The sequence below is a fragment of the Cebidichthys violaceus genome, unplaced genomic scaffold (assembly GCF_023349555.1).
Source record: "Cebidichthys violaceus isolate CVI_PGR_0920_01 unplaced genomic scaffold, fCebVio1.0.p SCAF_8, whole genome shotgun sequence".
NCBI lineage: Eukaryota > Metazoa > Chordata > Actinopteri > Perciformes > Stichaeidae > Cebidichthys > Cebidichthys violaceus.
The window spans coordinates 16,617,144-16,636,953 of NW_027176964.1; the positions used below are offsets into that span (position 1 = coordinate 16,617,144).

Consider the following 19,810-nt stretch of genomic DNA (forward strand, 5'->3'; position numbering starts at 1 on the left):
GATGTACAACGCATGTAATTGGTCGGTTTGTTTCCTGGCCCACTGACCGAGTGCCGTAAAGGCTAGAAAAGCTGCGCCGGTTAAAATATAGGCGCTCCGTCAAAATGTAATAATTCTCAATTATCCATCGGTTTTAGGTCCAGGGTCCGGATACAACGGCGTCTGGGTCCGGATCCGGTCCGCGGTCCGCCTATTAGTGACCCCTGTGCTATACTATGACTTTTTCTGACATGCTATACTATCACTTTTTATGCCATACTATACTATGACTTTTTTATATCACTTTTTGATAAAAAGTCATAATATAGCATGTCAGAAAAAGTCATAGTATAGCTATACTATACTATGACTTTTATCGACATGCTATATTATGACTTTTTAATGACTAAGTGTTGTCGAAAAAAGTAATAGTATAGTATTTCTAAAAGTCATAAATTGTAGGTCGAATAAGGTTATGAAAAGTCATAGCATAGTAAGTCGAAAAAAGTCATAGCATTACTTTTAATGAGATCAAATAAAGTCATAGTACAGTAACTTGTAAAAATATAAGTCATAGTATAGTGTTCCATAAAGAATGTCATAAAATAGTATACCAATTAAAAAATATCATTATAGTCATTGTATTGTTAGTCCATTGTCTGATTGTTTTTGTTTCAGTTTATAAAAACTGTTTCCACCAGAAAGTCCCAGAATCCAAACCGACATTCTTAATGTGTTTTACAAACCAGCAGTCCATAAAGATATTTAAATCATAGCAATATAAAACAAATTCTCCAATATTAAAAGCATCAAATTGCTTGATAAGGGCCTTGAACTAAAACGGTTAATTTACTGTTGACTGGTCATTTTACTACAGACAACGCAACACGTTCCTTCCAAAGCTGCACCTAAATCTACTGAAGCCCATCCCGATGTTCTACTGATGTTCTATTGATATTCACAAACATGCCTGAACTGCAGATTTCATTCATGTTTCTATCTGCTGCAGACGTGTCTGTACTGCCACCGTGTGGCAAAGACGCAGATGTTCAGGCTGCAGCACATTTCCACTGTGAACCGAACAATAAAGACTCCAGACACAAGTTCTTATTTTACAGTAAAAAAATGAAACCAAAAACAAGACTTTATTAAAGAAGCATAAAAAATAAAACTCTTGATACATTTCTCATAACCGTCAAGTCAGCTCAAATTATACGATTATACAATTTTTCCGGCTCTTGGTTAAAAGGTCCATAAACTTTCAAATAAAATATATTTCAATTTTAAAATTTCTTCAATAATTTTCTCATTTTGTTATAAATTGCCTATATGTAGTACACAGGAAATAAGGAAAATAAAAAAATGGAAAATAAAAATAAATTTGAAGTAATAAAAAGGGTCACATTATTGTCTGGGATATTTAGGTAAGCAAATAAATTGTAAAAAATAAAATGTGTAAAAAGTTTTTGTTTTTTTTTTTATCTTAAAAATTATTAGCTAATGCCAGATGGCTTGAAGACATGCAGATGGTTAACTTACAAATAATGATACATGTTCTTTAGAAACTACACTTATCTTCATTTAAGTCATTTTGCTTTTGAAAAGAAGATCCCAATGATTGTATTCAGGGTATTTACACACACAGGCCTGAAACATAGTCCGTCCACGTTTTACATTTTGGTTCTGCATACAAAGAATTAAAGCCAAAAATAGAAGAGCGGCGGCTTAAGGGGTGTCACCCCTTACTGGCATGGCTCTCTTTGCATCCCCCCCCCCCCCTCTAATCACAAAAAAAAAGGTCAGAGGTCACTGGCTAGCATGCCTCAGGAAACCCTGTTTTCAAACCTTTAGGGAGGAAATGGGGGAGGGGTGAGTTTGGCTCAAAAAAAAAAAAAAAAAAAAAAAAAAATCAGCAGTCAATCTGAAAAACTTTGTACCTTTTTAAACAATGAAACTACTGTACATTAAACCCTAACATCCTCTTATTGGCCAGAAACTTCCCAGTGCAACGCTGGGATTTACATCAGACCCACAAACACAACGCGCTGAACTCCTAACGCGTCAACGTGAAACGGGGCTTTGAGACCGGCCTCAGACTCACGAGGCGGCCTCGACGGATCGGTTCGTCTGGACGCGTTCACGGCCCCCGCGTCCGATCCGAGGACGTTCGACACCGGAGCCGGTTTTTGACGGGAATGATAACCGGGTCGGTCGGGTTCTCTACCGTCAAACTGCAGGAGTTCATCTCCAGAACCGACAGGCCTCCCACTACTAACCGGGTTTGTCGATCGCAGTGTTTCAGTAGGGAGTTGCACCAAAGCACCATGGGATAGTCTTCACAAAGACTAGCGGTTCGGCTCCTGGGCAGACTTTCTTCCTTACACATGTGGACACATGAATTAGTGCATTACTGCAACAGGACAGCGACTTATTAGATTCCTCTGTGCAGCTGCTGCTGCCCTCGTCACTTAACTGAATGAAGTCAAGACAGCAAATAAGTTTAACGTCCTACTGGCTGGAGCAACTTAAAGCACAGCAGAAACTGCCCATACTCACACATCATTTACTCAAGTAGAGCTACCCTTTATTCCCCTCGATAGTAAAACCCTAAAACCCGTCCTGATCTGAGACCATGTCCAGAGAGGAGGACGCACTGTGACTCCGCTGACGGGATACGAATGTGAAGACTGTATAGGAACAGTCCGGAAATAAAAAGAAAGAAAGCAAAACATTCTGCAGCTGCTGGGATTTGAACACAGAGTGTGTCTGGAAGCCCTGGATGACCTATAGCTACTAGCTGCCACAAAGGATAAGTTCTACCTACTACTGCGTGAGCCTGAACGTGTGATTGTGTGTCTGTGCAGTCAGAGGAAGCCCTTGAGAATTACATGTGTCGTTTTTAATTCTGGTTTCATGGCTTGTCTCATTCAATGAGCTGATTCCATGCATGTTTAAAAAAAAAAAAAAAAAAAAAAAAAGGGCCACAAACGGAAACCGTGTACCAACATCGCCCCGAGTCATACGAACAGTATTTAACACTATAGGAGGCGGCTACCGCAAACTCACACTGAATTCTTTAAAAACCACTAACAAAACAGGATGCAACCGCCTCACCTGGAGTTACTCAGCAACGCTTTGAAACCGCAGGACAGAGCTCAAACAGCTGACGGTGGGCCGGGAGGACAGTCCTCTGACAGAGTGCCATACAGCTGTGCTGTGAGAGCGGGGTGGAAGACCAAAAACAAAAACAGTAAGAGCCGCTTCTTATCTTTCTAGAGGGGCCGGGAGTTACAGTGCATGAAAAGAAAAGTGTTCAATCGAGCCCCTCGTTATAGAGGCCGCCTCTCCGTGACCTTATTGGACAGAAAAAACATTCACGTTGTGATATCAGAAAAGCCCTATCTTATCTTAAGAGTTCAAAATATGTCTGCGAGCCACACACACACACACACACACACACACACACACACACACACACACACACACACACACACACGACAGTCACGAGTCAAAAAAACTAGTAGAAAATGCTAAATGAGCCGCTCCGAGTGTAACAGAAAGGAAAAAATGTCCCGGTGTGGATGGATCAGAGTGAGAGTGAAGGAGAGAGGGGACAGGAGAACAGGAAGCAGGTCTTCTCACGGTGAGGACACATAACGGTGCGGATGTGAAGATACACGAGCGAGACAGAGAGAAAGAGAGACAGAGAGACAGAGACAGAGAGGATTGTGGGATTGTCAGGCAGCCCAAACGTACAGAGAACTGACCTCAAACATTCCTATAGTACCACTAACGGCACGTTTCTCCCCAATTTAAAAAAAAAGGATAATTAATGTGAATTAATGCAGCAGCCACATTTGAAATGTGGAGCATCCAAATTCATCCAACGCGTTATTGAATTCAATCAATTTAAGTCTATTAACAGCATTCATTTGGCGTTACTGGTAGCTCATTTTTTTGTGTGAAACAGGAAGTCCTCCTCAAGAGGTCCGTCGGTGTATTCTTCTTCCGATCGGTGCCCGACTACGTGTGGACCTAATAAAAAAAAAAGAAAAAAAGAAAAAGTTCCAAGCTTGCAGAAAAATAGCAACCGTGCCGCTTGAACAACAGCATGAGTGAGAGCGAGATGAGGAAGCAAAGAGGGGGCGGGGTTTGTTGGAGCGGTTTGTTGGAGCGGTTTGCGTCCCGTCGAGAACATTAAAATAAGGAGTAAAAAATTGCAGGCCTCATTGACAGCTCCATTGAAAAATATCTGTTAAGTACAAAAGTGTCAAAAGGAAAAGGCTGTGAGAGAGAGAGAGAGAGAGAGAGAGGAAGCGGGTCGAGGTCTGAAGAAGCCAGAATGAAGGAATGACGGACCGGAGCAGCACAGCGGGTCCGGGCCGCTCCGGGTCAAAATGAAGGCCTGAAGAGAGATAAGACACTAGTTTCCTTCCAGAAGTCCACCACTGAGAGACCGAGCCAGACTCAGTTAGCTTCCCTCTGAAAACGAGTCATTGTAATTATTATTATTGTTATTATTAATCTTGACAGTTACCAGCGAAAGAAAATTAACATCCGTATCGTATCGTCATCTCTATTATGCATTTATTATGGTCCATCGTGTGTGTGTGTGTGTGTGTGTGTGTGTGTGTGTGTGTGTGTGTGTGTGTGTGTGTGTGAGAACGTTATTAGTGTGAATCCTTCCATTGCCTCTGCTACAGCTGATGCCCCACTTCAGTCTTCTTCCTGCCCCTCCTCCCCCCCCTTCCTCCTCCTCCCAATCCACACCCCAGCCAGGGCATTAGGAGAAGATGCGGATGCACTGTGTAGTGGGGGTGTGGCAGACGGGGCACTCCGGGTCAGCTGACTGGCAGATTTGCCCGGCGCACTCCATGCAGAACAGGTTGTGGCCGCAAGGCACCAGGGCCGCCGTCACCTCGCTCTCGAAACACACAAAGCAGTCCCTGTTGATCCCGGGGCCGACTCCGACGAGACCCGGGACCCCGGGGCCGGTGCTTCCTTTCAGCCGGCTCAGCATCCCGGAGCTGAGGCCCACGCCGCTGCCGCCGCCGCCCTCGGAGTCAGTGGGCGAGCCGCCGGGCAGGGAGGAGGCCGAGCAAGAGGAGTAACCGGTCGACGACCCGCCGGAGCTGGAGCTGGACGCTCCGGAGAAGGAGCCGCCCCCCGCGCTGCCGGACTGTAACCAGGAGAGAGTGCTGAGGGGGTCGCTCTGTGCGCGGCGGGCTAGAGGGTGGTCCAGGGGGCCCACGCCCGTGTCCTGAGGCAGAGTTGGAGACAATCGCGGAGTGATGGCGCCGCCGCTGAGGCCGCTGCTGTTGCGACGTAGAGGCTGCTGCTGCTGCTGCTGCTGCTGCTGCTGGGCGGAGCCGGCCGTCTTATTGCCTGGTCCACCGTTGACGAAAGGTGCCCAGATGTTAGCGGCGCTGAACTCGAAGCCCAGTTCATCGGAGGAGGAGGGCAGCCCTGGGGTGGAGTCGCCCCCGAAAGTGAAGCCTCCCCCGGCGCTGCTGGAGCCGGTGCTGAAGGGGCTCGTGGGGCTGCCTCCCTCGTTGGCCTTGCGACCGGTGCTGAAGTTGTCCGAGCTCATCCCGCCGTTGTGGGCGTGATAGGCCACCGAGGACGACATCTTCCGGTTGGATGAGTGATGCATGGACATGGGAATGGGAGCGGGAGGCGGGGAGGGCGGAGGAGGAGGCGGGGCAGAATGGTGGCCAGACGCCCTGGACCACAGAGACGACCCCAGTCCTCCGCTCAGGCCGCCCAGGCCTTCTAGGCTGACATCGGTGCCGTTGGAGTGGAAGTCGTTGTCCCCCTGCAGGTCTACAAAGGTTCCAGTTCGCAGGGTGATGTGGGTCTCGATCTCCTCTCTCGCTCGGTCCACGTTCTCCGGCATGCCGGTCACCTCGAACACCGGGTCTTTCTCTCTACTGGGCGTCACGATGTAGGTGTGAGTCTGCTGCTGGATGCGCTTAATAGTTGCTCCTTTTGGTCCAACAACTAAACCAACTACTCGGTAGGGAACCCTCACCTGGATGAGTGACAAGAGAAACGCTTTAATGCAACTACAGGAAGGAGAACAGCTGTTATATATATATCGAATATCCAGAGCAAAAACAAAAACACACAGGGCGTCCGTACCTGTATAGTGGTCTGTCCAGGTAAATGTGGCGGTCCAGGAAGAGAGCCGCTGCCGCTGCCGCCGCTCCCCGCCGCCGCCCCCGCTGCTCCTCCTCCTCCACCTCCTCCTCCTCCAGGCCCTCCGGCTTTGCAGCGGGACGCCCGGATCATGGAGAAATGCTCGGCCGCGGAGACAATTTCACGCTTGGCCATCTCCACGTCCTCCCTGCGTCCCGTCACGATGAAGACGGGCTCCTCGCCTCGGACCGGAGTCTTTATGTAGGTGTTGGTTTTGGCACGCAGGGCTTTAATCTTACAACCTGGAAAGACACAGAAACATTTTTACACAATCAGAACACACACCGTATAAATACACTTATTCAAAAATATGTCTGACGCTGTAGTTTGTTGTGCTGGTGCTTCTATTTGGCTGAGCTTATTGATATAAAACCCGCTACATGCATTTTGGATCCTCAAAAAGTAAAATATGTAAAAGTCATCCACGCCACAGCGCTCTATGGAGGACATTGACGAGGAGTCTTGTCTGTCAAAACACGCATGTCGGCGGCTGCTGCTGCTGCGCCGCTCGTGCTCTGTTTCTTTAAATACGGACGCTTCGTTCTCGCCGACCAATGAGGCGCGCGGAGTGTGATGTCATTGTGGGTTAGCAGAAAGCATGGCTTTTTCAAACAAAGAGAACAATGCCGTAACGCTGCCGCGGCTGCGACGGACGAACCGAAACCCCACAGCATTAGTGCATTTAAAGCGGAGACCGTGTGGTGATAAAACAAACCCCCCAAAAAAATTTAAATTACATTTATACAACGACTGATGCTGGAGCAGCAGCAGCAGCAGCAGACGGGAGCTGGGTGCAGGGCGTAACACCGCCCAGTCTCCGTGTTTGTGCGTCTGCCTGCTGCTCCTGCTCCAGCTTCACGTCTTGCTCAGCAGAGACAGTAATAACACACCGCGGACGTTCTGCGCGAGCTACAAAAATGCGATTTCCGTGTCCACAGATGCGCCTTACGACACGCGATACGTAAAAAAAAAAAAATCCCCAAAAAAATCAGCACGTTTCCTTTGTCTGGTGCAGGCTGCTAGACATGTCCAGACTCCCGACAATCTGCCGCTTTGTCTGACCCTCTCCCACCCCTCCCCCTCTCCCCTTGCTCATCAACCGCACTCTCTCTCTTTATGTTGAGGCATTGTCTTAAATATTGTTAAAAATGGAATATGAATATAGCAGGTGAAGCTTGTTGATGGAGCTCCCGCAGCATGCTTTGACATTTAAGACACAAAACGGGTTTGAATGCACACCGAGCAGAAGCACCAGGCTCGGGGCTGTAAAAGTTCAGAGACCCTCCTCTCTCTCTCTCTCTCTCCAGACTGCCACCCAAACAAAGGACACCCGGGCTGCGTGCTGCCTGAACGGGCTGCCCATAAAACATAAAAACACCAAATAATCCACCGCTAACTAAACTGCACCACACACACACACACACACACACACACACACACACACACACACACACACACACACACACACACACACACACCCATGCTCTTACCTTGTCTCCCCACTATTTCAGCCACATGTTCGGAGCTGGGGACGGGCACACACTCGGTCATGTTGACACTTCTTTTCCTGCTGCAGAGGACGGAGCTTTGTTCTCCGTGGAGCATGGAGTGCGAGCCGGCCATGTGGTACCCGCCCGTGCCGTAGTACTCCGGGGACGGGGAACAAGACGACGGCGAGCCCTGGGACCCGTTGGGATGCTCCAGCATCTGTAGGTCCACGTAGCCCACGCCGTTGCAGCCCTCGGAACCCGGACCCTGGGTCACATCCAGAGTGTCCACGAGCCCGCCGCCCCCGCAGTCCACCTTCTCCAGGGCCATGAGTGACAGCTGGTCCAGGGCGAAGCGAAGCGCCTCTTGGTGGTCCTCATCCCGGGACTCCTGGTCCGTCTCTCGGGGCAGACCGACCCCGTTGTGCTGGCTGCCGATCACCACGTCGTGGTCCATAATCTCGGGGTGGAATAAAGGGCTAGGCATAGTGTCTCCGTGGATCTCACATCAGATCGCAGATGCCTAATGGGAGTGAGCTCACCCTCTTCTGAAATAAATAAAAAAACACGAAAAACATTTAAAAAAAGAAGAAGTGTTTGTTTACAATAAAAACCCGAAACAGGACAGGAGATGAGCGCCGCGCGGCCACCGATCACCCGCACACAGCAGCGTGCGTTCGCGGTGTTGATTTTGGGCGCCTTGCTTTGTCTGTTGTTGCTTCTTGTCTGACAACTGAACGCATCCAGGAGGCTGCTTGTTGTGTCAGCTCTGTTTTTTTAAAAACACAAGTGAACAAAGTATCCCCCTCGCGACACAGACACGAACAACCCGCGTGGCACTAACTCCAGACACGCGCACATGTACTGATCGTAATATTAAAAAAAAAAAAAAAAAACAACAACAAAAAGAGGGATTTATTCTGTTGTTAGCTTCGGCAGCAAGAGGCTAACAGGCTAGCTCCAACACAGTCGGCAACTCGGTCACGTTGTCGACCCCTTTGTTTGGGAGCACCGCGGCTAGCTGGTTAGCTCTGCTCTTGACAGTCTCGTGCTCGTTCTCGGCGGCCGCCGCGTGGGTTTTTAAAATTAAACAAGTGCGAAAACAACGCGGACTTACTTCGTCTGGCCTCTGTCGACGAGGTCCCGTCTTCGCTGTGACGCCCGGTTTTCCGAGGGAAAGATGAGAAGCAGACCTGTGCTGTGTGCTATAAGGGAGCTAGCGGAGGGGGGGGGGAGCTAACTACTAGCACGCCAAACGGGGAGGGAGGGAGAGGGGGGGCGTAGGAGGAAAAACGTTCAAGCCCGAAAAAGAGAGCACTGTTGTTGTCTCCTTCTGGGAGAGTCGAAGCGGTAGTCCTGGGTGTGTCACTGGGTCTTCATGCTGCGCACCGTCAGGAGGACGGCAGCTGAAATCCAAGGGTAGCAGTTACCTTTTAGTTAAAACACACACAGTGTGTGTGTCTCTCCCTCTCCCTCTCTCTCTCTCTCTCTCTCTCTCTCTCTCTGTGTGTCGCTCTGCTGCTGCTGCTGCTGCTGCTGCTTGCTGCCTGACCCCGGTCGGTCCGCCGCCTTTGTCTCGCCAGGCGCACGCCGCTCCGTCTCCCGCACACGGCACTGACGTCACCCGCGACACAACAATAGGTTCAAAGGCCACATGCAGCAAAGAGGGGGGGGGGGGGGGGGGCGAAGAGAAGAGGGAGCATCCACGGCCAAGTCACCTCTGCTGGCACTATTGTGTCTGGCAGTCTGCAGGGCACTATTTCATCTCCCACTCCTGTAATGCGTGTTTTTGCGACCCCGACTGTTCACGCATTGATACGCGTTTTTTTTCATATCATATTTGGGTGTGTTCATCATGGCTACCAATGAAGTGCTTTTTTGGGGGGGTGGATGGTTGCTCATGCAAGTGTGTGTTTTGCTTTCTAGGTAGTAAAGATAATCATTGGCAACAATATGTTCACGTCAGAAGCGTGTAAACACGTTCAGTGATTCAAGGCTCCACCTTGTATTGCATCGCGAGCTGAAAGGAATAAAAGGATAGCTTTATATATATATATATATTTTTTTTTTTAAATTTTAACGAAAATTAAATTTAAATACTAACTAGTGACGGAGTGAAATGTAACTGAAAGTATTTAAATTGACTGAAGACAGTCCCTCCTAAAATGATATATTTAATATATATATTTTTTATCAAGCCCTTTGTTGTCCCTGGGCGGTGTTTCATTGCTGGGGGAATATATTAGGTAGCACATTTATGAGAATATCACTGTTATGTATGTTCTCTTAGCAATGAAGCGTTGAGACCTTCACCAGAGATTTGGGTGGGGGGGGGTGGGGGGGGGGGGGGTACCCATCCTTTGTGAACCCATCCTTTGTAGAAGAAGAAGAAAAAGAAGAAGAAGAAGAAGAAGGGACCTTTTTAATCAGAACATCTAAAAAAAAAAACATGTCCGCCTACTACAACCTCCTAGGTTTAAGAATGATAATGACACCGGCCATGAAAGAGCTGCGTTTATTTCACAGAGACAAATAGTGAGGTACAGTACATCATGTTACGAGGTACATCAGTGTTTTATTGTTTGTTTGTTTTTTGTATTTTCTGAAGGTACACACTTTTTCTGTTACATATTAAACTCAAATGTAGCTGGGCGAAAAAACGGTACTGAAAAAAAACTCCTTTGTCAACACACACACACACACAACACACCATGACTTAAACTTCAAACCCATGTAAACTCCAGTTACTGTGAGCAATAACACTGCTTTGAGCTGAAATCAAACAAAAGTACATTTGATTAGCCACAGCAGCGGCGTGTGCGTGTAAACGTACTGCGACCCGTCTGTGCTTTCCAGACGGAACGCGATACCTGCAGTGCCAGAGTAAAATATGAAAGAGCAACGCGTCAAAAAAAACCCCAAAAGAAACACACTTAAGACATGAAACGATACATTCAATGCAAACACACACACACACACACACACACACACACACACACACACACACACACACACACACACACACACACACACACACACACACACACACACATCAGGCTTGTGTTTTTAACTTTGAGCTTGAACAGCTGCTCACTAACTGTAACACTGCATTGTGCAGAGATATCTTCCACAACTGTGCCTCAAAACCCCGGCACAACCACTCAGGGTAACGGTGACGTCGTTTGACTCGATTATATATATATATATATATATATATATATATATATATATATATATATATATATATATATATAGTGTCGCTGATGACGCGGTGATGTCATCGTGGCGCGGGGAAAAAAAACAAAAAACGCTAAACAGAATGGAAAGTCTAAAGAAAGTTGCCTTACATTAGTAGAGGTAAAAAAAAATGAACTGGAAATCCAAAGCACCCTTCCAGAATTACACTATTGAATGTAAAATATAAAAATAATAATAATAATAATAATAATATTAAAGAAAACAGTCTTTTTGTTTAGGTAAACAGAATCTGCAGAATGTCTGCATTTAGGGTCTATTTCAGTTCAAAGTGTATAAAAAAAAAATCTTCATGGAGCCAATTATTTGAAAATGAAAGGAGTTTACCAGCAAACTTCACGTCAAACAAGCCTGTGGAGAGACGAGAACGACACGTTAGAAGTGCTGAAGCTCACGACAACGGACCGACGCACAGAGGAAGTAGCGGCGCTGGAACCTGTCGTTTTGTGTACCTTGGCTATAATTCCTCCTTGTCCACCTGCTCAACCTTCTCCTCCACGTTGTTGTTGGCTGCGGCTGCGGCTGCGTCTGCGGTGGCGTCCTCTATGTGAGCCAACATGTCAGCTGTGAGGGCTTCCTCGAGCCGCCTCCTCACGTTCTGCACCAGGTCCTCCTGCTTCCTAACAGACACAGACGGGGATCATCTTTAGATTTATCTGCCAAATCGGTATTTTTTCTTAAGGTCTACAAAATGTCAGAAAATAGAGGAAAACTGTCCTCAAAGTCCAAGATGACGTTTTTTTTTTTAAAATGGCTCGTTTGGTCAGTTTATCTCACCGAAATGTTTCCGTTTAATACGACGGAGAAAAAGCAGGAAATCTCTCCGGATCTGAGAGTCGGACATTTTCTGCCATTGTCGCGTGAAATATCGGTGGAACGTACTGTACGTAAACCCATTTAGTCAGAACATTTACCCAACAGAGTTAGTTAACAATACAAAGTGTCTTCATCCACCTCCACCAGCGGGTCAATAAGGTCCTTAAATAGATGATCGTCGCTGCAGAGAAGGTTACTCCCAACAGCCCTTTACTCGTCTGAATGAAATACTTCACAGTGAAAAGTACTGACCTTTGGTGCAAAATGAACATATTTGCAGAGAACAAAATAATAAATATATGCAGCTATACACTAACTATGTTTACATGCACACACACACACACACACATATATATATGGAGCAGCAAGATTAAGACAATAGTTTGATTTAACTACTCTGGTGTATTCCCATAAGCAGAATTATTATCAATTCAGAATTTTTGAGAGAGTTTAGTTAGTAAGTGCTTGACGATTCTGCACGGACGCAGTGACAGAACACAATGGGGTGTTTGGTTTCATTTTAGCGCAGCGAGTCTCTATGTTCTCTCTCCTCTGCGTGGAGCAGAGAGGTGACACTCGGCGGTGTTGCTGCCGATATTAGCGGTTCCGTTTCGACGACGTCGGGCTGAGAAAACTCGCTCGAAAGGCTGAAATTCAACCGTGGCGTCGTGAACCCTGCCGAGAGACGCTGTGACTTAAACCAAGAAAGAGCAGAAGAGCTACGAGAAAGTTAAAACTCCGCTGGGCAAAATGTATGCAGTGTAGGAGGGGGGCCGTGTCAAAACCTCACTCCTGTAGATTACACATCAGTTGTGCTTTCAAACCGCCGGTGGAGATTCACGTCTCCGCTCTACGGCGGGGGAAGCTGCCGCGGCCGCGCTGCCGGTTGCGAGCGTCTCTACCTGATGTCGTCGTCGGTGACCACGAAGGCTTTGCAGAGAGGCTGCGACGTGTTGAGCCAGACGCCGGGATTCTTCTCCACGGCGGCGGTGAGCTGCCCGGTGACGGGTGAGGGGCTGGTGTGCAGAGCACTGGCGATGGCAGAAAGAAGTGTTTTATCTGAACACGCGGGACCGACACCTAGAGAGAGGACAACAGATTTAAAAAAGTGTCTGCTTTGGATCGCACGACGTCGTCACATTTGTTTTCGGTTACTCTCACCCTGCAAGCCTTTGGGAAGATCCATGGTTTTCACCAGCTCCTCTGCGATATCAAACGCATTCAAGCCGCCCAGCTTCCTCTCCCAGAACAACTGAAGATCGAAGCAAAACCAAAAACACTTAAAATCATTTCCTTGTTAAGTTTCGAGCACGATTTTCCCACAAACAGAATGGTTATACAAACGTATACGGGTATTTAAAGAGAGGGTCGAATCAACCCTTCAGCACTCTCTGAACGACAGAACACTAGGTTTCATATTGGTCAACAATGACAGCTACTTCCATAGTGTTGATGAATGAAGGAAGGCGAAATGTTTCCCGCTCTCTTGACGTACCTGTTTGGGTTGGTCCACAGCCTTCTGTGGGTCCGTCTTCACCTTGTTGTTGGGGTGATTCGTAACCTTGGTCACCGGTTGTTTGAAGATGGACGCCGTCTGTCGAACCGGTAGTGTTGTGTTTAAATCAGGCTTGTTCTTAGAGAGAGAGACAGAGAGAGAGAGACAGAGACAGAGAGAGAGAGAGAGAGAGAGAGAGAGAGAGACAGAGAGAGACAGAGAGAGAGAGAGAGAGAGAGAGAGATTTGTTACACACAAGTTACTGTACAAACCTACACGGTTGTACGACTGAGTTTGTACTTAATGTTCATCATGTGGACCATTGTAACTTGTGGATTGATATTAAGTAAAATGGAAGACGGTGTTATGATACAACGGGACTTAAACGGAGACGTTTGGCCGCACTATTTATAATTAACTATATTTCTTGCTCCGTTATCGTCATGAAGTTATATTAAAACCCTGTCGATTCAATTATGTAGAAATAATAACATGACGGGGGAGGGGGGGAGGGGTGGTGGATATCTTTTATGGTCCAGAGGTCATTCAACACCGTCTCACCCTGATTTGGTGGTTGAGCTCGTAGAGGTTCTTGTGTCTGCTGCGCTGCACTTTGGTCAGGAGCGACCATCCGGCCCGGGAGTGGCTGGCGTTCACATCTGGATGAAGGCTGCCGCCCAGACTGCGGACTATCTGGGGCTTGTTGAGAATACGCTTGATGGGTACACTGTGTGTGAGAGAGAGAGAGAGAGAGAGAGAGAGAGAGAGAGAGAGAGAGAGAGAGAGAGAGAGAGAGAGAGAGAGAGAGAGAACACAACACAAGAGCCGTCATCACAACGTTCACTTGTTCCACACCTGAGGCCTTTAAAGCAGGCGTGGCCTCTCAGGTGTTCCCGATGGTGGGAGTGGACCGTAGTTTTGTGGGGTAGACTTGCAACTTTAAAAAAAATCTAAAAGTTGTAGGTTGTCCTACAAGACAAGGAGTCAGGAAACGTCAGGCAGACACATCTGCAACACGCCCACAGCCGGTGATGTAATCAATCAGCCACAGCACGTGGAAGTTCCCGTGTGGGTGCTCCTCCGGGTGTGTAGGTGGAGCTTTTTTTTTGGAAGGCGGAGAGAGAGAGAGAGAGAGAGAGAGAGAGACACCGCGATGACTTTGTAAGTGTAATACAACAGGCTGCCTGCTTCCAAGAGTGAGCTCACTAACGTCACTCGAGACGGGATCAGAGCTACGCACGAGGCGGCATTACCCTTAATTCACCTACAAGTCGTAACAAGATAAGCAGCGCTGCAGCCGATCGTTGCTCAGCGGGCCGCGCACTGCTGGCGCGAGACGTGCCGGGGCCCAACGCGCCGCAGGTCATGCGTGTGTAAACAATGAAACTTAGCTAGCTAATCAAGCTAGCAGCGTTGGCAACGTCAACGCACCAGCGAGCGCTTTACCAACGGCTATTGTTCAAAGTTGCGAGTTTACAAACTCGGTTAAGTGGAAACGAGCTGAAGCCCCGCGTTTAGCGAACGCAGCAAAAAGTGTAAATAACGCAAGACTTTGACAATTAGCTTGGTGTTGTTCTCGAAACGCATGTATGCATGCGTGCATTTCCTGCAGAGAAACTTTCATCTCAAGTCCTTCGACCGAGCGCTTTTTGTAAGAGTCTCACCCTTTTCTCTCCATGATTCTCGGTTGTCTTGAGTCGCGTGTCCGGTGATTCTGGCTCGTAACGGATGAGAAGCCAGCTAGCTGCCTATTGTTGCAGTCATAATTATTTTTTTTCGCCGAGTCTGGTTTGTTATCGATCCACACTGCCTGTCTCCCGTCAGGACCTTCACAACTGCGGATCACTCCGCCAGAGGGCCTTGTAACACAATGAGCGGAAGACATCCGCGAACACTCCTGTAGAAATAGTGCGAAAAAAAAAAAAAAATGACGCGCCAGGTCTGTTCGGAGTAGCGCACTTTGTACGGTTCTGAGGTTCTTTTGTACTAGATTTAAGAGAAATAATTTGATTTCTTAACTCAGAACTTTGCAAACTGAGTAGTTGCACAATAAAAAAAATACTGTAAATATATAATATCATATATAATTAAACTGAGTAAAGTAGTTTGACACAATCTGGACCTGGATAAATTAAAATGCGGCTAAAACAGTTAATAAGTTATATCAAACAATCATTCCGTATGATGTACTTTTACTAATATTTAGTACATTTTGCTGCTAGGTATGTCCTTTTTTGTGTACTTTTATTCCAGGACTAACACCAGTAATGGGCTCGCTTCACATTATTGCATAATATTTACTTTGCAATTTGTAAAATACATTTATATGGAAAAAAAGTAGCCCCAGCATCTAAAAATCTGAATCCAGTAAAGAAACAATCATCTCTCCCAAATTATGAAATTATAAAACACCTTTATTAATATCATTTAAGCCTTTATTATGATCAGCTGTAGTTTTTAGGTATATATACCAACACATCAGAGGCTTAATTCAGGATTAATGATTACTATCTCCTTGATCTGACCAAACGTTAAGTCCAAGCAACGTGTGCTGGGGCTGCATTCAGGATACCAACACTTCAATTTGACTTAATATTGAATCATCTTAAGTGAAATAATTATACACAACCACAGTATAGGATACATCTCACATACTTTACTTCTCTTCAAAACAGTGACAGTGTGACACGAGGGACAGACATGAGACCAATAGAATAAATACCTGACCCCCAAACTAATAAGAGAAGAAAAGAAAAGTCCATTTATCTCCGGTGTTTTCAGATTCCTTCCATCCAAAGTTGTCTCCGGTTGTGGAACTTTGAAATGACTCCAGAGCATTTCACGTGACGACGGCGAACAGTCCCATGTTGACCGAGCTGCAGGGTGAAGGCCTGCAGCTCTTCTTGTTCATTATTGAAGTCTTTGTGTTAAAAAAAAAAAAAAAAAAAAACACAGCAGCACCGACCTGAGCGGGAAAAAACACAGTTATTAGTTTAACAGTAGAACTGTGGTTTTACTGTGACGGACTGATCAAAGCTGGATGTAAAGTCAGCGAGTTCAGCAGAAAGATGTTACGCTTAAGAGACACTGATGAGACCGTTCGTCTGTTTGTTCATGAATTATGAGCTTTGATGCTTAAAAACATTCAACATCAAACACGGCTTGTGAACTTTATTGGATTTGTGGGTTATACATCTACCGATTTTGACATTTTCAAGCCAAATATCTAAGCAGCAGAGTGGTTGACGGTTTAAGAGACATCCCTGTCTTGATAGAAGCTGCTACACGTGGTCTTAAAATAGACCACTGTCCTGGATTCTGGTCCACTTTGTTGTTTCCTCAGTGCCGACAGTTTCCTGGGACCCAGTCCAGAAAGCCAGCTGACCCAATGAGCGAGGCTGGTTTCAGGTGGTCAGACTCTTTTTTTCAGTTGATTCGGTTCCATAAAGCAAATTCAACATCGGTCGAGCTCCGGTGCCGTGAAAACCTGTGCTGGGAAACGGACCTGGTCTGGAGTTTCTGTAACACCGACCCGACAGGAAAGCAGTGATTTTACCACCGTTATTTGACTTTATGAACCGTATCAACTTAAAGTTAAGAGAAAATCTACTTCAATTAATTATACAATGATAAAAAGATAAGATATAGAGCCACATACTCGTTTAATTATATGGTATGAGATATGAAACAATATAAAATAAGTCTCAATCTAAATGACCCCAATAGAATGATAATAGTTAATAAAGTTAACCGTACAATTCTACTACCCTAGATAGAAAAACGAAACATGATTAGTTACTATATTAAAAACAATGTCAAAAAGTCAACTTAGGTGTTTGGTTGGATTGTTTTTAATGAAGTTGGTGGTGAAAATCTCTTGTTTTTAGCAGCTGTCATTAAAAAAACATGATATCTTACAGTTCTAACATCAAGATAATTATGTTTCTTTAGCCTATAGGCACACATATCATTCAGAACAACATATTTTATTACATTTTAATCCGTTTAAATCCCCCGAACATTCTAAAGTACGAACTGACCGTTAGGCCACCTGTGTGAGATCGACGCTCTCTAGTGTGTTTTTGTCTCCATTAGTAAACAGGGCGACTCATCTTCCATGTGCAAAAATCACGAGCAGGGTTCATTCACATTCATCCCAACGCATCTCCATGACGTCACATGAAAAAATAAGAACGAAATCCACGACAAAATGGAATAATATGAACCTGAAAAAGACGTCTTACATCTTCACATGAAGCTGTAGGCTCTGCTTGACATCAGCTTTGACATTATTTGTTCTCACCAGCAGCTACTGGAGTTCTTTACTTACGTTTAGAACGAGATTTACAACCTTTTAAATGTCAGTGACTTCGAAAAATGTAGAGAATTTACGTGTCGAAAGGTGAAGTGAACTTAAGAGTTTAAACATATACTTATTATACTATTCTAAAACAGCTGTTATTAACAGAATGATTTGCAAACGATACTAAATGTCTTTGCTTTACTATAATTATTAATATAGATGATTGGAAATAGGTAGCTGTAGAGCATATTAAATGAACACAACATGTAAGAGTTGTGAGTCTGCAGACTGTAGTTTGTAGACTTGTGTATGTTCCTCGTGAGCAAAGTGAAATCCCTCGTATGCGTACACGTGCACGGCCAATGATGCTGACCAACATGTCACCATTCTTCAACTGTTCTCAGTCATCGCACGCCGTCACGCCTCCTCGCTCGTGTCTGCACACGACACTAACCTGAGTGTCGCTACTCGTCCTTCTTGAACTTGCCGCTGATGTAGGGGACGTAACCCAAGATCACTTGCCAATCTGTGAAGTGGACCAGAGCCACACCGCCGGCCGTGCCCCAAACCGCCAGGGTTGGTATCCTGTGGAGGGAAAACATTGTCAATGTGTACATATTTAAAAAAAATGATTTACACTTAATGAATATGATCTGTGAAGACACACATTCAGTGTATGGACAAACACCAAGCACACTGCAAACGGACTAGTTAAGACTGAAGGGTTTGAGTATTCTATGCCAAAAATGAGTGACTTTAATCCTAATAGTCACATGTTTTGTTTATTATGTAAAAAATATCAATAGATTTGCTGGTTAAATCTTTATCAATACAAATATGAAGAGTTAGATATCACATCAGTTACCTTGTTAGACTATGTACACATTTAAAATGCATCAATTTGACCTGATACCCGCCTCTAGACTAAACTAAAGATCTTTTTGACTAAACTATAACTAAATAGCGTTAGTCCTTCAAGTGAGAGCAATACGTCAGCTATCCAGTTGTTTAACTTCACTTTTATGCTGTGACAAATGACAGTCATTGAGGAAAAGTAACGCTGACTTTGTTTACTTGATTATAAACAGCACTTTTAGGTAATCGTAGAGTTTAGCTGACAGGAGCTAAAATCTGCATGTCCCCAAAGCTATGACCTCGGCTAAGCTAACGGCTAGCTAAATGTTAGCTAAGGACACATCACGATCGTGTTGACCGAACGTCTTCCGCTTTTTAATCACGAGTAGAATACAAACAGCACATACCATGATTTGGCAATGGCCACATACTTCGCACCGACCACTTTACTGATCATTTCTGCTGAATTATGTCCTCCACAGAACGCAGGACGCGCCGCTATAAAAGCTGTAAAAAGAACTTCCGATTTGGTTTGACGGCTACGTCTAGTGCGCATGTGCCAGATACGACTACTTCCGGTTGCTCGAGAAACACAAGTTACAACAATAAAACAATATTAAATTAAATTGCAAATCGTAGCATTTTTACCCATTTTTTTTTTAAAATGCATTTGTTACACCGTTATTATTTCAGTTAAGATGTCCCTACATGGTGCTTATTTGAAAATATATGCGTTTATTCAAACTAATACATATTCATTTACACACAGCAAACCAGGTGGTATTTACAGCAGAGGAGTGACGATTTGTTTGCAAGGCTCTTGAAAAAAATGTGTATTCAGCAGTGTATTATTATTAATATTATTATTGGCAGTGGGTGTTTGTGAGTGCAGCTCATTTCTGCCCCCTAGCGGGCAAATGAAGCTATGGCCCTACTAGCCATGGAGCTACCCGATTGGTCTGTCCCAGTTGGCTAAACTCAAATGTCACAAACAAAATATTGACTGGGTCCGGCACTGCCATGAAGCAGGACTCGTGGTTTTCAGTTCCTCGACAAAAAGGATCACTTCTTACCGGGATAGACCACCACGGTATCCTGATCCGGAGCAGATCATCATGTGGGAAATCAGAGATAAACTTATATAAAAAAAAAAACACCGCCTACTGACCCAATCCAAGCTTGGTACGTGGATCGTAAATTAATATCACACAATTACAAAGAATATAAAGTCATAATCCAGAAAGCAGCACAGTTTAAACATACATGGGAAACAAAAAGACAGCTATGTAAATGTTTCAATGAACAGATCTATAATACCACTGCTTCATCCAGAGCACATCTGACTACACGTGTGTGTATTCTGTTAAATGAACGTGTTGCAGATTGTGATGGCGCGCGAGTCAATATTTTAGCCGTATTATT

At 45.4% G+C, this 19,810-nt stretch overlaps 3 protein-coding genes across 3 annotated transcripts; all 3 read right to left on the reverse strand.

The window, feature by feature from the left end:
* Window positions 1–1,083: 1,083 nt before the first annotated feature.
* On the reverse strand, window positions 1,084–9,185 carry LOC137866090 (RNA-binding protein MEX3B). Its single transcript, XM_068701756.1, has 4 exons — window positions 8,782–9,185; window positions 7,668–8,212; window positions 6,121–6,419; window positions 1,084–6,010 (listed from the first exon to the last, which is right to left on the reverse strand). The coding sequence occupies exons 2-4, from the start codon at window positions 8,149–8,151 to the stop codon at window positions 4,763–4,765; spliced, it is 2,031 nt and encodes a 676-aa protein (XP_068557857.1). The 5' UTR covers window positions 8,152–8,212; window positions 8,782–9,185; the 3' UTR covers window positions 1,084–4,762.
* Window positions 9,186–10,163: 978 nt separating this feature from the next.
* mbd3a (methyl-CpG binding domain protein 3a) lies at window positions 10,164–15,142 on the reverse strand. Its single transcript, XM_068701665.1, has 7 exons — window positions 14,895–15,142; window positions 13,792–13,957; window positions 13,231–13,368; window positions 12,897–12,987; window positions 12,638–12,815; window positions 11,372–11,539; window positions 10,164–11,270 (listed from the first exon to the last, which is right to left on the reverse strand). The coding sequence occupies exons 1-6, from the start codon at window positions 15,113–15,115 to the stop codon at window positions 11,377–11,379; spliced, it is 957 nt and encodes a 318-aa protein (XP_068557766.1). The 5' UTR covers window positions 15,116–15,142; the 3' UTR covers window positions 10,164–11,270; window positions 11,372–11,376.
* A 724-nt stretch (window positions 15,143–15,866) lies between these two features.
* Window positions 15,867–18,932, reverse strand: uqcr11 (ubiquinol-cytochrome c reductase, complex III subunit XI). The gene is made up of 3 exons (XM_068701723.1): window positions 18,796–18,932; window positions 17,988–18,118; window positions 15,867–16,195 (listed from the first exon to the last, which is right to left on the reverse strand). The coding sequence occupies exons 1-2, from the start codon at window positions 18,843–18,845 to the stop codon at window positions 17,998–18,000; spliced, it is 171 nt and encodes a 56-aa protein (XP_068557824.1). The 5' UTR covers window positions 18,846–18,932; the 3' UTR covers window positions 15,867–16,195; window positions 17,988–17,997.
* Between the last annotated feature and the right edge of the window lie 878 nt (window positions 18,933–19,810).

Bases quoted from the DNA above. Each gene is read 5' to 3' on its own strand.
- LOC137866090 (XM_068701756.1), bottom strand. From the start codon at position 8,151: ATGCCTAGCCCTTTATTCCACCCCGAGATTATGGACCACGACGTGGTG. The intron at 6,420-7,667 runs GTAAGAGCATGG...GTGTCTTTCCAG, and splicing joins TGAAATAGTGGGGAGACAAG to GTTGTAAGATTAAAGCCCTG. The intron at 6,011-6,120 runs GTACGGACGCCC...TCACTCATCCAG, and splicing joins CTGGACAGACCACTATACAG to GTGAGGGTTCCCTACCGAGT.
- mbd3a (XM_068701665.1), bottom strand. From the start codon at position 15,115: ATGTCTTCCGCTCATTGTGTTACAAGGCCCTCTGGCGGAGTGATCCGC. The intron at 12,988-13,230 runs GTACGTCAAGAG...TTCGATCTTCAG, and splicing joins CTGTGGACCAACCCAAACAG to TTGTTCTGGGAGAGGAAGCT. The intron at 12,816-12,896 runs GTGAGAGTAACC...TCCTCTCTCTAG, and splicing joins TCTTCCCAAAGGCTTGCAGG to GTGTCGGTCCCGCGTGTTCA.
- uqcr11 (XM_068701723.1), bottom strand. From the start codon at position 18,845: ATGATCAGTAAAGTGGTCGGTGCGAAGTATGTGGCCATTGCCAAATCA. The intron at 18,119-18,795 runs GTATGTGCTGTT...TTCCCTCCACAG, and splicing joins GTGGCCATTGCCAAATCATG to GATACCAACCCTGGCGGTTT.